At 42.1% G+C, this 13,719-nt stretch overlaps 3 protein-coding genes across 3 annotated transcripts; 2 read left to right on the top strand and 1 right to left on the bottom strand.

The window, feature by feature from the left end:
- Nucleotides 1-254: 254 nt before the first annotated feature.
- LOC146972048 (trypsin-3-like) lies at nt 255-1,552 on the top strand. Its single transcript, XM_085801846.1, has 5 exons — nt 255-297; nt 414-576; nt 788-1,041; nt 1,121-1,257; nt 1,354-1,552. The coding sequence occupies exons 1-5, from the start codon at nt 258-260 to the stop codon at nt 1,501-1,503; spliced, it is 744 nt and encodes a 247-aa protein (XP_085657972.1). The 5' UTR covers nt 255-257; the 3' UTR covers nt 1,504-1,552.
- Nucleotides 1,553-3,869: 2,317 nt separating this feature from the next.
- LOC146972049 (trypsin-3) lies at nt 3,870-5,227 on the top strand. Its single transcript, XM_085801847.1, has 5 exons — nt 3,870-3,924; nt 4,064-4,226; nt 4,434-4,687; nt 4,772-4,908; nt 5,005-5,227. The coding sequence occupies exons 1-5, from the start codon at nt 3,885-3,887 to the stop codon at nt 5,152-5,154; spliced, it is 744 nt and encodes a 247-aa protein (XP_085657973.1). The 5' UTR covers nt 3,870-3,884; the 3' UTR covers nt 5,155-5,227.
- Nucleotides 5,228-5,379: 152 nt separating this feature from the next.
- LOC146972050 (uncharacterized) lies at nt 5,380-12,226 on the bottom strand. The gene is made up of 3 exons (XM_085801796.1): nt 12,104-12,226; nt 10,292-10,417; nt 5,380-9,932 (listed from the first exon to the last, which is right to left on the bottom strand). Exons 2-3 carry the CDS (start codon nt 10,406-10,408, stop codon nt 6,531-6,533), a joined length of 3,519 nt encoding a protein of 1,172 aa, XP_085657922.1. The 5' UTR covers nt 10,409-10,417; nt 12,104-12,226; the 3' UTR covers nt 5,380-6,530.
- Between the last annotated feature and the right edge of the window lie 1,493 nt (nt 12,227-13,719).

Here is a 13,719-nt window from a genome sequence, read left to right on the forward strand (position 1 = left end):
GTTAGTTCAAATGATCTAAAGACACCAGTGCTGAAGGTTGCATTTCACAAAAAAAAAAAAAAGATGCTCCATGGAAATTCATCTGTTTTCCTTTTTGACCATGCTGCTGTTTCCCAGGTGGGATAATGTTTAATCATGCTGCGTGGGAAAATCCTTGGAGTATGTCAGATAAAGATTTGTCGATGTAGCGACACAACTGCTATATAAACCCACAGCATCCAGTCCTGTGTTGTGTGAGCTGCTCAGTAGGTGCAATCATGAAGTACTTCATTCTCTTGGCTCTGTTCGCTGCAGCTTGTAAGTTTTATGTTTTGTTTGTTGTATTCATTACATCTCAAACACTGCTTTTAACATCTCGAATCTTGAATTAAAAACAAGGATAGGTTCTCACAAACTCTCTGTTTGTGTCATAGTTGCTGCTCCCATCGATGATGAGGATGACAAGATTGTTGGAGGCTACGAGTGCAGAAAGAACTCTGTGCCCTACCAGGTGTCTCTGAACTCTGGCTACCACTTCTGTGGAGGTTCCCTGATCTCCAGCACCTGGGTGGTGTCTGCTGCTCACTGCTACAAGTCGTAAGCATAGATCCCAATGAAACCATCAGCTTGTTAACACTCAATCTGGAATCCATTTTAACTAAATTACAATTTGAATTGCTCTATTTTATGATTTTTATACCCTAAAGTGTCTTTGAGCATTTGTAAAAGTGCTTACAAATAAAATGTATTATTATTATTATTATTATTATTATAAGCACATGACTTATCACCTCCATGTCTCTGTCAGCCGCATCCAGGTTCGTCTTGGTGAGCACAACATCGCTGTCAATGAGGGCACCGAGCAGTTCATCAGCTCTGCCAAGGTCATCCGTCACCCCAGGTACAGCAGCCGCAACCTGGACAACGACATCATGCTGATCAAGCTGAGCAAGCCCGCCACCCTCAACAGCTACGTCCGCACCGTGTCCCTGCCCTCCAGCTGCGCCGGCTCTGGAACCCGCTGTCTGATCTCTGGATGGGGCAACATGAGCGCCTCTGGAAGTCAGTACAACACTGCAAGGGACGACTTGGCAGTTAGCGTATGAGCAGGTATCACATCTTGTTTTTACTTCTTCTCTAGGCAACTACCCCGATCGTCTGAGGTGCCTGGATGCCCCCATCCTGAGCGACAGCAGCTGCAAGAGCTCCTACCCTGGACAGATCACCTCCAACATGTTCTGTGCTGGATTCCTGGAGGGAGGCAAGGACTCCTGCCAGGTACCACGAGCTGAACTTATCATCACTGTTCCTCCATGTAGGAGAACCTCAGAGAAGCTCTGCTCACATCTTTGTTTTCTACCCGTGTCCTATCAGGGTGACTCCGGTGGCCCCGTGGTGTGCAACGGCCAGCTGCAGGGTGTGGTGTCCTGGGGTTACGGCTGTGCCCAGAGGAACAAGCCCGGTGTCTACGCCAAGGTCTGCAACTACAACTCCTGGATCCGCAGCACCATGTCCTCCAACTAAAGAATGTCAAACCATGACAGCTTCAATAAAGATAAATTATTAAAATGAACCCTATTCTCTGTTATTCCTTGTTTTGTGCTGTTGGATAAATTGATAAAGAGAGGCAATAGGAAAGGAAATATACAGTATATGTCAAAATAAATATAAGAAACAGCCATGCATATAAATAAAGAAATAAGATGCGGGGAAAAAAAATCGACTAACCCAAAAAAATAATAAAGGTGTGGCAAATGACCTTTTTTTCACCAATATTTAAGATATATGAAATAAAAATTAACTGATATGTATGTTTCTGCACTTTAACAAATAAAATGTTGAACTAGCAGAGTTCAGTCCTTGCTAAATAAACCTTTAGGGGTTGTATAAAATTGTACACTGCCCATCCAAAAAAGAATTCACACACTCTAATATTTAGTTGGACTGCCTTTAGCTTTCATTACGACACGCATTCGCTGTGGCATCATTTCAATAAGCTTCTGCAATGTCACAACATTTATTTTCATCCAGATTTGCATTAATTTTTCAAAGATTCTCAATGGGGGTCTGGACTCTGTGGTCACATTGGACCACATTCCTTCCTTGAAGATGATGGTTCCCCACCATCCTTCCAGTTTTTAATAATGTGTTGGGCAGTTCTTAACCCAGTTTTACTAGTCTCAGCAATCTCCTTAGATGTTTTATTTGCTTGGTGCCAATAATTCGACCCCTCTGAAACAGATTAACATCTTTTCCACGACCACAGGATGTGTCTTCCGACATAGTTGTTTAAGAAATGAGGCTTCATCAGTTAGGGTTAAAGCAGAAGTAAGTGATATATTTGTGTTAATATAAGTCTTAAATAGTTATATCTTCCGACAGCAATCACTTACATAGAGTGTTTGGACTGAAACACGGGTCTGTCAGTCCCTCTGCTCTGCTCTGAGCCGAGGAGAAAACATTTGTCGTATCCTACAGTTTTTATCCAATGAGGAGAGAGAACGGCATGCAGGGCTGTGTGTGCAGCCAAGGAACGCCGTGAATGTGGCGACGTAGGGACGAGGACTGTTATGGTGCGTTCAAGGGAACTCGTATTTTTCCGACCTGTGAAGTGGTACCAGTTTGATCTGGTACGAGTTCACGGGTCGGAAGTTACGAGTGGCCGTTATAGTGACTTTCACCGGTAAAACAGGTCGGAAAAACACGAGTGGGTTGCCTGAAACACTACAAAGTCGTAAGTTGTGACTTGAAGCTGTAATTTACGATTTCAAAAGCCTGCCTGGAACGCAGCATTAGCGAAAACGACCGGACCACTTACTTCTGCTTTAAATAAGTTGTTGCCAGCTGAAACATAATCATCCATGCAGTCATTATCCAATGGGAGGCTCTCAGCTATTAGTTTAGTTAAATCCAAGAGGTGACTTTTTTTTGTATAAGAGGGTTTGTTGTTTTTTTGAAAGACTGACTACTAAAATTTCTTACTTCACAAATAAAGCTGCATTCTGACTCCATGTTGCTTAAAACAATAAAAAAAAAATTGTATCTGCCCCCCAATATGTTTGTTTGTTTTTCTGCAAATTTTATAACATATTGATGTGTTTGCTTTGCTTCACCGCTGTGACAAAAGAGGGTATTGATAAACAGGATCACTGTATAGAAACCTACACTTTAATATTAAGATTCAGGCGATGTGTCGTCACAGCATCAACAGCTATTAAAAAACATTAATACTGCAAACAATCCCAGAAACATATTTGAGGAAAACTATTGTTCCCACTAACAATGAAGAAATGAAGAAATTCAATGAACATTAATATGGTACTGATATTAATAAAGTGACAGTCAATGTATAGAAGAATTTCTTTTATGTTTTATCTTAGACTGCATTAAAATAAGCAGTTTGAACTTGCCATACAAGTCACAAACGTCTTTCTAAGTAAATGTTTTAAGAATCATGGCTTAGAAAGTTAGTTTAAAAAAAAAAATCATATTTTTTCATGGTGAAAGGAAGCACAAGTGCTATAAATGAAAGGAAGAGCACTGAGGTGAAAGTTAGTGTTTTCAACTGAATTATTCAATCTTACACTTGTGGCTATGAGATAAACAACTGGAATACAATCCAATGAATATAAAGTTATAAAGGGAGCAATAAGATTTTACATGAGTTCGTTATATATTTTTGATTGTTTTTGTGTCTCATAAACCAAGTGTGATACGTGGCTGGTGGTGGAACTAAAAGCACACACTGTCACTTCCAGATGTGATTTCACACAGGTTAAAAACTAACAGAGAGTTGAACGTTGAAATTCACACCCCTTGGCCAATCAGATAACAGAGGGACGGAGTGGGTTTAAAAGGAGCAGCATTGGAGCTGAACAGACACTGAGGCTCAGACACAAACCACCATGAAGGCTTTCATTCTTCTGGCTCTGTTCGCAGTGGCCTGTGAGTGTCAGCCTTTGTTTTTACTCAGTCTTTAAAACAATTTCTTGATGATTTTTAAAAAAAAAACCATGATTAGCATTTCTTTTAATTTTTCTTTCCTGCAGAACATAATCTCTGTTTTTTTCTCAACTTCTACCAGATGCCGCTCCCATCGATGATGAGGATGACAAGATTGTTGGAGGCTACGAGTGCAGAAAGAACTCTGTGCCCTACCAGGTGTCTCTGAACTCTGGCTACCACTTCTGTGGAGGTTCCCTGATCTCCAGCACCTGGGTGGTGTCTGCTGCTCACTGCTACAAGTCGTAAGCATAGATCCCAATGAAACCACCAGCTTGTTAACATTCAATCTGGAATAACTGTTTCCATTTTAACTGAATTACAATTTGAATTGCTCTATTGTATGATTTTTATACCATAAAGTGTCTTTGAGCATTTGTAAAAGTGCTTATAAATAAAATGTATTATTATTATTATAAGCACATGACTTATCACCTCCATGTCTCTGTCAGCCGCATCCAGGTTCGTCTTGGTGAGCACAACATCGCTGTCAATGAGGGCACCGAGCAGTTCATCAGCTCTGCCAAGGTCATCCGTCACCCCAGGTACAGCAGCCGCAACCTGGACAACGACATCATGCTGATCAAGCTGAGCAAGCCCGCCACCCTCAACAGCTACGTCCGCACCGTGTCCCTGCCCTCCAGCTGCGCCGGCTCTGGAACCCGCTGTCTGATCTCTGGATGGGGCAACATGAGCGCCTCTGGAAGTCAGTACAACACTGCAAGGGACAACTTGACAGTTAGTGTACAGTATGAGCAGGTATCACATCTTGTTTTTACTTCTTCTCTAGGCAACTACCCCGATCGTCTGAGGTGCCTGGATGCCCCCATCCTGAGCGACAGCAGCTGCAAGAGCTCCTACCCTGGACAGATCACCTCCAACATGTTCTGTGCTGGATTCCTGGAGGGAGGCAAGGACTCCTGCCAGGTACCACAAGCTGAACTTATCATCACTGTTCCTCCATGTAGGAGAACCTCAGAGAAGCTCTGCTCACATCTTTGTTTTCTACCCGTGTCCTATCAGGGTGACTCCGGTGGCCCCGTGGTGTGCAACGGCCAGCTGCAGGGTGTGGTGTCCTGGGGTTACGGCTGTGCCCAGAGGAACAAGCCCGGTGTCTACGCCAAGGTCTGCAACTACAACTCCTGGATCCGCAGCACCATGTCCTCCAACTAAAGTCACCTTACAATCATCTGCTGTGAGACAGGAGAGTGCATCCATTTAATAAATAAATAAAACCCAATACTCACTCATCTGTTCGGTGTCTTACACTACACTACACTACACATTTCACTCAAAACATGCCTTTAACCTGATAATCAGATGATCCTTTTGCCTTGGTAGAGCAGAGGCACAAAACTTAAAACCTAGAAATAACAGAATCAATCAGATACAAATACAAAAGTGACCTTTATTGTATGTAAGACAAACTATAGCATAAAATTATATACATCAGGGTGTGGGAAATGTCTTTTTGTGATTTCAATCCAATCAAGCCCCCACACCGAAGTGTGCAAATGTGTAGTTTTTCAGAAGCAGTGTAGAGAGATGAATGTTTTACCTAAGTCGGTGGGTACAACAGGTGTGGAAAGTGTATTCATCAGCATATTGTCTTGTAAATGTAGCATCACTTGATTTTAGCCATCATATCACAACAGAACAAACTCTTTGACAAAAATGGTGCATGAAAGATGCTGATAGTCACATTCTTGTTGTAGAGTAAACAAAGTTAGAACTAGCACAACACCTTCTCAGAAACATTTTGAGTAACAGACTCGTCATGAAGAACAGATCTACATGATGTTGAAATTTGATATTAAATTTACTGTGGTCATGCGGAAAATTAATGAATGGGGTGAGCGTGAAATTTGTAAAACTATACATGGACTATTCACTGGTTGATTTATGAACATGATGGGAAAATCAGCACATTCAATATATACTCTTGAATTTATTGCTGTTAAGTGTCCAACATTTGTTTTTGTCAAGTTTGTCAAACAAAACTTTTACAGGTATACACTTAAGTAAAGGTAATTCAATGTGACCTCTGATCAATTGTTAATTTGGGGGCAGTATTAAAATAAAAGTAAAAAAGGAGACCAGGAGGATGATGAAAAAGAAGAAATGACTATTCAAAATGTTTCAGTGGTTATTTCACTCATTGAAATATTTATTAACTGAACAGTGTTTTATAACAATCAGTTTACGTACAGGACAAGTTTTGTGTTCAGATTAGCCATCTCTTCTGGTCTTTTCGAATGGCATAATTGTAAATAAAGACATGAAAGAAACCTTGTTGCTTAATGAACTTCAAGAAAACAGACAGCTTCATTATTTTGTACATTCGGTATATATGATAGTTATTTCAAAACTGACACACGGGTGGTTTAATAAACAATTGAACAAAGCAAACCAACTGAGTTGCATTAACTTTTACTTAACTGTTACACTTAATGTTTTCTATTGTTCTGCTCTAGGGCCACAGGGCCCCTGTGTTAAACAATGTAAAGCAGCTGATGTCCATAAGGGGAACCAGATCTTATTTTAGGTTACTACAGCTGGCCTCTGGCATGCTGTAGGTAGTGGTGATAAAGGTCTGAAATGGCAGGAAATAAACTACCACAGACAGCGCACATGATGTCGTCTGAAGAGCCTTCATTTGATATGTTGGCATTTATGGTTGCGTGTCTTTTCACAGTTCTCAAAAGTTTACTGGGTTTTCCAAGTGCATTTTCAACTACTCTGCTGTGACTGGTTTCTCCATCTTGGATTGAGTATTCGCTGCTGGGAGGAGTCTGATATTGGATAAAAGAAACCATGGGCTGTAAAGACGATGCTTGAGGAGTTGGGTCTGGATACTTCAATAAGGGGCTCAGAGAAGGGCTGCTGTCCTCAGGTTCAGGACATAACATTACTATGTGATTGTTTGTTTTGTTGTTCTCTTGGGTGCAGTGATCATCTATAGATAAATCGAAAGCAGAGTCCTTGGGTATGTCTTGTGTTGAGGAATGGCAGTGCTGGTGAGTGAACAGCAGATCCAGAGTCCTAAAGCTGCATCTGCATTGCTCGCATTGATATGGCAGTGACACTTTCTTCGGCCTGAACTGAATCCACTGGAAATCATGGTGCTCGCTCATGTGTTTTTTGTAAGGCTCTACAAACCGGAAACCTTGCCCGCACTGAGGACAGGTGAAGCGGCCGCGTCTCTGTCTGTGGATTCTCTGGTGGTGCCAGAGTTTTTTCCAGTTGTCAAGAGTCTTGCCGCAACAGGCACATGTGTAACTTTGACCCGGGGCGTGGGTCAGCATATGAGCTCGGAGTCTGCCCATGTGTCTGAACTGTCGCCCGCAGCTTGGACATAGATATTTCCTAGGGTCAGATCTGTTGTCTAGTTTGTTTAACTTTGACACGAGGTGTGAAAGATGGTGAGTCGGTATGACTGTAGACTGAAACGGTTTCTTTAGGTTAGCAAAGCGTTTCTTGCGGTTGATGTGTGTCAGTTTTTTCGGTGTTTCAGTGTGTGCAGCTGTGAGCGGAGTGGCTGACTGCTGTCCCGATGAACACCTTAGTGCAGGCACTGTGTACTGTATTAAGGACATTGTTTCTTCCACCTTTATCGGAGAGCTGGAGGTGTTTCTCTCTCCTCTGCACTGATTGCGGTGGGTGTTAAATTCAGACAGCACACCAAATAGCTTGTCACAATACAAGCAGCGATAAAGCTTCGCACCAGTGTGAGCTCTCATGTGACTGTTGAACTCTTGCAAATGGTCAAAAACATTCTTGCAGATGTGGCACGTGTATGTTAGGGAAGGCTTGGGTTGTGAGTCGTCGTCGTCGTCACCGCTTCGCGTGGGTCTACATGTGTGATTTTTTGCATTGCTATAATGAGTGAATGATTTTTCGCAGCGCGTGCAGTTGTACCGCTTAACTGACCAGTGCGTCAGCTCGTGAACGCGAAGGAAATAGGCCTGACCGAAAGCTTTGCCACATATATCACATTTATAAGGCTTCTCCCCTGTGTGGACGCGTACATGTCTTATAAGGGCAGATTGAAATGGAAATGTTTTACCACAATACTGACACACTTTTCTTTCTCTCTTTTCTGAGGAAACTGGTGTATCCAGTCCCTGACTGTTTTCGCTGTTGTTCCCTCTGCTACGTTTCTCAAAAGTTTTGTTCTCGGAGTCCTGATTCAGCTCATGCTCATGCATCTGCATATGAGAGGCATACTCGGAGCAGGAGAATTTGATTTTGCAAAATGGGCATTTTTGATAAATGTTGCTCTTTCTGTGTGTTTTGAGATGAAGATTTAAGTTTGAGTTTTTGCTAAAACCTTTGTCACATTCAGGACATTTGAAAGGTCTCTCCCCTGTATGAATCCGTTGATGGATGACGAACTGAGACAGAAATTTAAACGTACGGCCACAGTAACCACATTTCATTAGAGTTTTACCTCCTTTTTTAGTGTAGATCACATTTGTGTCGTCAATTGCCTGATTATTCATGTTGCTGCTGTCTTTTGGGTCCTCTGCTTTTTCTTGAGTTTCAGTGCTGCCTTCATGACCTTCTACCGGCTTCTCACTTGGTAATAACACCTTACTTATTCTCCTCCTTCTCTTGCCACCGCTCTTGCGCCTAAAAAGGTTTCGCTGACTGTTGGGACTCTCAGATTTAATTGTGGCATTGGCACTGTACTGTAAAGACTTAGGACTGTTTGACGCTAGCACAGGATTTACATGATCCAGCTCTACCTCTAAATTCTCAGTTTTCATAGCAGGGGGGCGTTCGATGGTTTTAGGTGGTTCCTCAGGGGATGTTATAACATCCATAATAGAGGGATCTATATTTTGCAACTTAGACTTCTTTGGAGAGCTGAGGGGCCTTTTTGATTGTGAGTTCTTGTTGTCATACATGTCCACTGTCTGTTTTGTTTTAGGTTCAGGTTCAGGCTCAGCTGCTGGCTGGGAACACACTTTTCTTTCTGGTTGTGCCTGTTCCTTTTGTTCTGTTAGTTGCTCCTGACCTACTCCAGATGGTAGAGAGCCCTGGGCTTCCCTTCCATCCGTATCAGTCCCCTGTTTGTCAGCATCGATTTCCACCTGCTTATCAGCCTCTGCTCCCTCCACACAACCTGTGTCATTGCTCAACACAGATGAGGCCGCCTGGGATTTATCCAGCCTGGACACTTTAGCGGGAACTTGCTGATCAGCCAGCTTAGACCTTTTTCTTTTAATACCTTGAAAACTGGGTGTGTTGCTACTTTCTGGAGGAGTCCGTTCAGTTTGCATGTGGTCTACCTTGCTACCAGATTCAGTGCTTATATCTTGTGTCAAAGGCTGCTTCTCTCCTCGACTCCTCAGCCTCCGTACAGGACTGTTAATATTACTAGCATGAGAAGAGGCAACAGATGCGCGTTCTCCTTTTTTTGGCCTTCCCCTTCTTCTTTTTTGCAGATTGCCTTGTGTTTCCTCACCAGGAACAGTATGAGGATCGGAATTATTAATTAGAGGACTGACTACAGTGTTAGGCACATTACCACTGATGTGGTTTTCGAAGCATGCTGGCAAAGGTATTGTCGTAGTGATCTCCTTGTGCTGAACTGCATCAAGACCTGCAGTATCTGGGTCTTTTTTGACTTGAGGCAGCATATGTTTTCTTTTACGAGGGCGCCCACGTTTTCTGCGCACAGGCTGTCCATGGCTGTCTGTCGTCGAGCTGCACACAATCGCAGGCGTCCCTTGAGGCTTTGCGTCCATCTCTACCTGTGATGGTGTGCACTCACTCTGTGGACTATTTATTCTATCTTCTGTCACACAGTTTACATGGCCACCAGGGTCCAGGTGTGCTGATGAGCGGTGCTCAGCAGCAGTTTCAGTCAGTTCTTTCGCTTTCATTTCCTCTCCCCACCTGTCGCCTAGGTCTTCTTTTGCACTGCATCTCTTATCTTCAGTAACCTGTGAAAAAAACAAAAACAATTTGTCACATGGTACAATGGTAACATTGCACCTATTCTACAATGTCTCTGTAAGTTGTTCAATAATATAGATGCCCAGACAATTAAATAGATTTTTTAAAACAATGCCAAATGTATCTATGGTTTAATTCATGTAGCCTACAGCTCCTACATACCACCAGACCTACATAAACATTACAACACAAAGCCCTTCAAGTTTATGTTTCAGTGCAGACAAATTCATCCATATTCCTTTTTTTTTTTTTTTTTTACAAAGTTACTCCAAAGATTATGCTGTATACTGTAACAGACGGCATAATTTTTGGTGGGATACGTCTCTTTCTTTTTCTCACTAACTACCTGCTTGCAGTCCGAAGGAGCATGAATGGAATTGCAGGGATGAGGTGTCACAGAAGTTAACTCAGAGACTGTATTTTGGTCACTGCTTCCTCTGCTGAAGGACATTTTACTCCCCATGTCAAGAGTCTGTGGATTAAACAGTGACAAGGAGGTTTTCACGCATAAACGTCATGATGCCAGGACTAAAATGTCATTTTTTCCCGAGCTGAAAAATGAATAACAATTGTGAATATGATGCATGCTGTACTAACTGGTCACAATTAGTTGGGAGTGACTGGCTGTATTTTGATTATCCAAAGGTAATAAGCCCCTCCCAACTCTTTCATATCAGTGATTAATGTACAGGTGTATACAGCGACAGTGTTGCAACTCTGAATCAGACTAAAGCCTGCTATCTCCCTCAGCTGCATTTCTTACTGCATTGCGCTTCTTTCTACATTTCCAAAAAAATAAAGATGTGTTCAATTCACTGATTTACTAATTATACACTGTCCATAAAGAGGGATGAGCAGCAGAGTCTGTGATCCATTTAATTGGAAAATGTGTCAGAGAAACAGAAGAAAAACTTTCTTCCTAACCTTGAAATTACAGTGAAGCAACACAGGATTTACTCAAGTATACAACTCTGCTCTACTTGGCACATTGTGTAATGCTACTTAACACCAATCAATTGTACTGGAGGATGCATGCAGAACATTTACCTTATAAGCACTTTTGCATTGCATTATTGTTTTGTTAGCAATGCAAAACAAAAAGCATTTAAAGTACCTGAATACTTTTGAGTAATTCCATACACACTCACATACGACCTCCTAGTTCAAGTCATGGATTTTCTTGGAAAAATGTTTGTAAAAATGTGAATTGAACTCAATTCAAAATCTACTGCAAATACAAATAAAAAAGTAACATTAATTTATAGACTCAGACTTTGTCGGTTTTTCAAAGCAGAATCAAAATCTGGATGCAAGAAAGTGAGAACTAGTGGAGCAACACATTCTCAGAAAAGTAAGTTGTTTTTTTCAGTCAAGTGGATTACCAACATTTACACAAATGCAAATCATTCTGTAGGTCTCTCTTGGATGTTCAGTGCAACTTTCAACCAAATCCAGTGAATTACAACCTACAGAATACACTAACAAAGAATCGCAATGAATTTTGTGTGAGAAACCAAATTTACATGACTTAGCCTACATCTCAAAAAGTTTGCACATGACACAAAGTGGAAGGTATAGCTGTCATGACCCCTCTTTCACAGCTGTTCACAACCACTGAACCTGACAGCATCCTCTGTAACAAGACTCAAAGTGCAATTTTGAGAGCACTGGGTGCACATAACAAGGTAACACAAGACTAGTCTGCATGGTTTTGCTCAAGTTCATACACAGTGGCTGCTATTGTCAGCCTGCCTGTCATCTCCTCTGCATCATCATCATCATCACCTCTGATGATGGGAGGCAGACGGCTTTTTTTTGTGTTTAACTGTGGTATCAGTCGCATTGAGGATGCAGACATTACCAACAACTAGGCTATCACCGAACACTGCAGCTTCAGCACCGGGCAATCAGTCATCTTTAAAAGCTGTAACCAGCAGCATAACTAACAGTGTAGGCGTCATCTTTCGCTAGGCCAGATCGCTAGCTGCGGTTATTGAACATTAACAACAGGCCACGCCAACATCACCGTTAGCTGTGATTGTTGATAACTACTCATATGCTGCACTGCTAAGCTACTAACATCGTGTGTGGGAGATTTATCGACACCTGTAAAACCATAAAATGTGAAGGGTGTGGGTAGTAAACACAAACTGCTTGCCTGCGTGGGGGAGAGTCAAGACTGGTCTCTGCGTAGCCATGCACTGACCGCTGCTGCTGCTGCTCCGCAAAGCTAGCTCAGGGCTAACATGAGCTCTGTCTCCACTGGGCTGCTGCTGCTGCTGCTGCTGCTGCTGCTGCTGCTGCTGCTGCTGCTCGGCGCTGTGTCTCGACAGGCGAGCATTTGGTCGTGGGGTTCAGTTCAGCAGCTGTTGTTGTTGTTGTTGTCGACGCGGACCTGGCTCTCTCTTGTGTTCAGGGCAGTTTTTGCAGTGTTAAAAAAAGCCACTCGACATCCACGCAGCACACAAAGCAACCCTCCAAAGAAGAGGGGCAATAACGCCGAAAACGCCACAGCGTGGATACTTGACTGCTGTGGGTAAATGTCGGAGTTTCGGCTTCTTTAAGCTGGGGTGACTTAAAAAGTGGCGAATACGGGCACAAAAGAGGGTCTCTATCTCTTGGTAGATGGATGTATAGGCCTATTGCTGACAACTGGCGTTTAAGGACATGCAGTTGTGAAAAGTGCTGGGAAATAGTGACCCACCCTGCTATTGTAGATTTTGCAAGTAAAAAAAAGGAGAAACACCATCAGCGTGCCTCCGACTCCGCTTGGTTTGCCTTTTCCATATTAGGGTCAGTGGTGATAACATGTGCAGACAACATCCACACAAATCTATATGCGTGCCCCGGTTTGTGTTGTTTTCTCACCCCCAAGGTAATTTTGGCGTCTGGTAGTGTATTCTCAGAGGGTTTGGAGATTTCAAGCGCACAAACACCACGCGAACGTCGCATGAGCGTCTTGTATTTGATTGATATTTACCTCATCATAAGTGGACACGCAACAGCGCCTGGTTTCTTTTTTCCTTTTGCGTAGAAACGCCCCCCTCTGCTGGAGGCATAGACAATAGACATTAGGTCACTGTCGACTTTCATCATCAAATGAGGAACAAATTAATTGCAGACGTTGACTCTAGATAAATAAACGTAATCTAAATGTACACCTCATATGTCATTGGATACTATACGATTCCCAGCTGTTATTAAATTAAATCCATATAACTCAGTGTCGAAGACAGTCTAATGTTGAAGCACAGCATCAACAGCACAACTTTTTTTTTTCCTACTGTGGAAATTAAACAATGTTGCAGAAATTGTCTGATACATCTTGCACTTTCACCCTCTCTCCAGATCATCTTGATGGGGTTGAAGTCTGGAGACTATCAATGCTTTTTTAATTATCATTATTTTATTCAATCCTTTAAAAAATTTTTTTTTATATACATGGTAATTATTCTTTGTATATTTATACCTTTATATATTTCTCCTCCCCTGGCACAAATGTATTGTTATGTACATAATTGTCAATAAAGTTCAACAAAAAAAAAACGTCTGGAGACTACAGTGGTCTTCCATTACCTGGACCCACCATTAGCTCTTTTCTTCTCATGGTTTGGTTCATTGTCTTGCTGTGGGACAAACCCCTGACTAACCAACATGACCCCATTTTTACTTCCCTTTTTCTATTGCAGGATACAAATTCCTACAATACACTATTATCTTAAAATGAAATAACCTGTTACAATATCAGGTGTGACTGGTTTAGATATTTGCACT

The sequence above is a fragment of the Trachurus japonicus genome, chromosome 16 (assembly GCF_045865225.1).
Source record: "Trachurus japonicus isolate A0001 chromosome 16, Traja_1.0".
Lineage (NCBI taxonomy): Eukaryota > Metazoa > Chordata > Actinopteri > Carangiformes > Carangidae > Trachurus > Trachurus japonicus.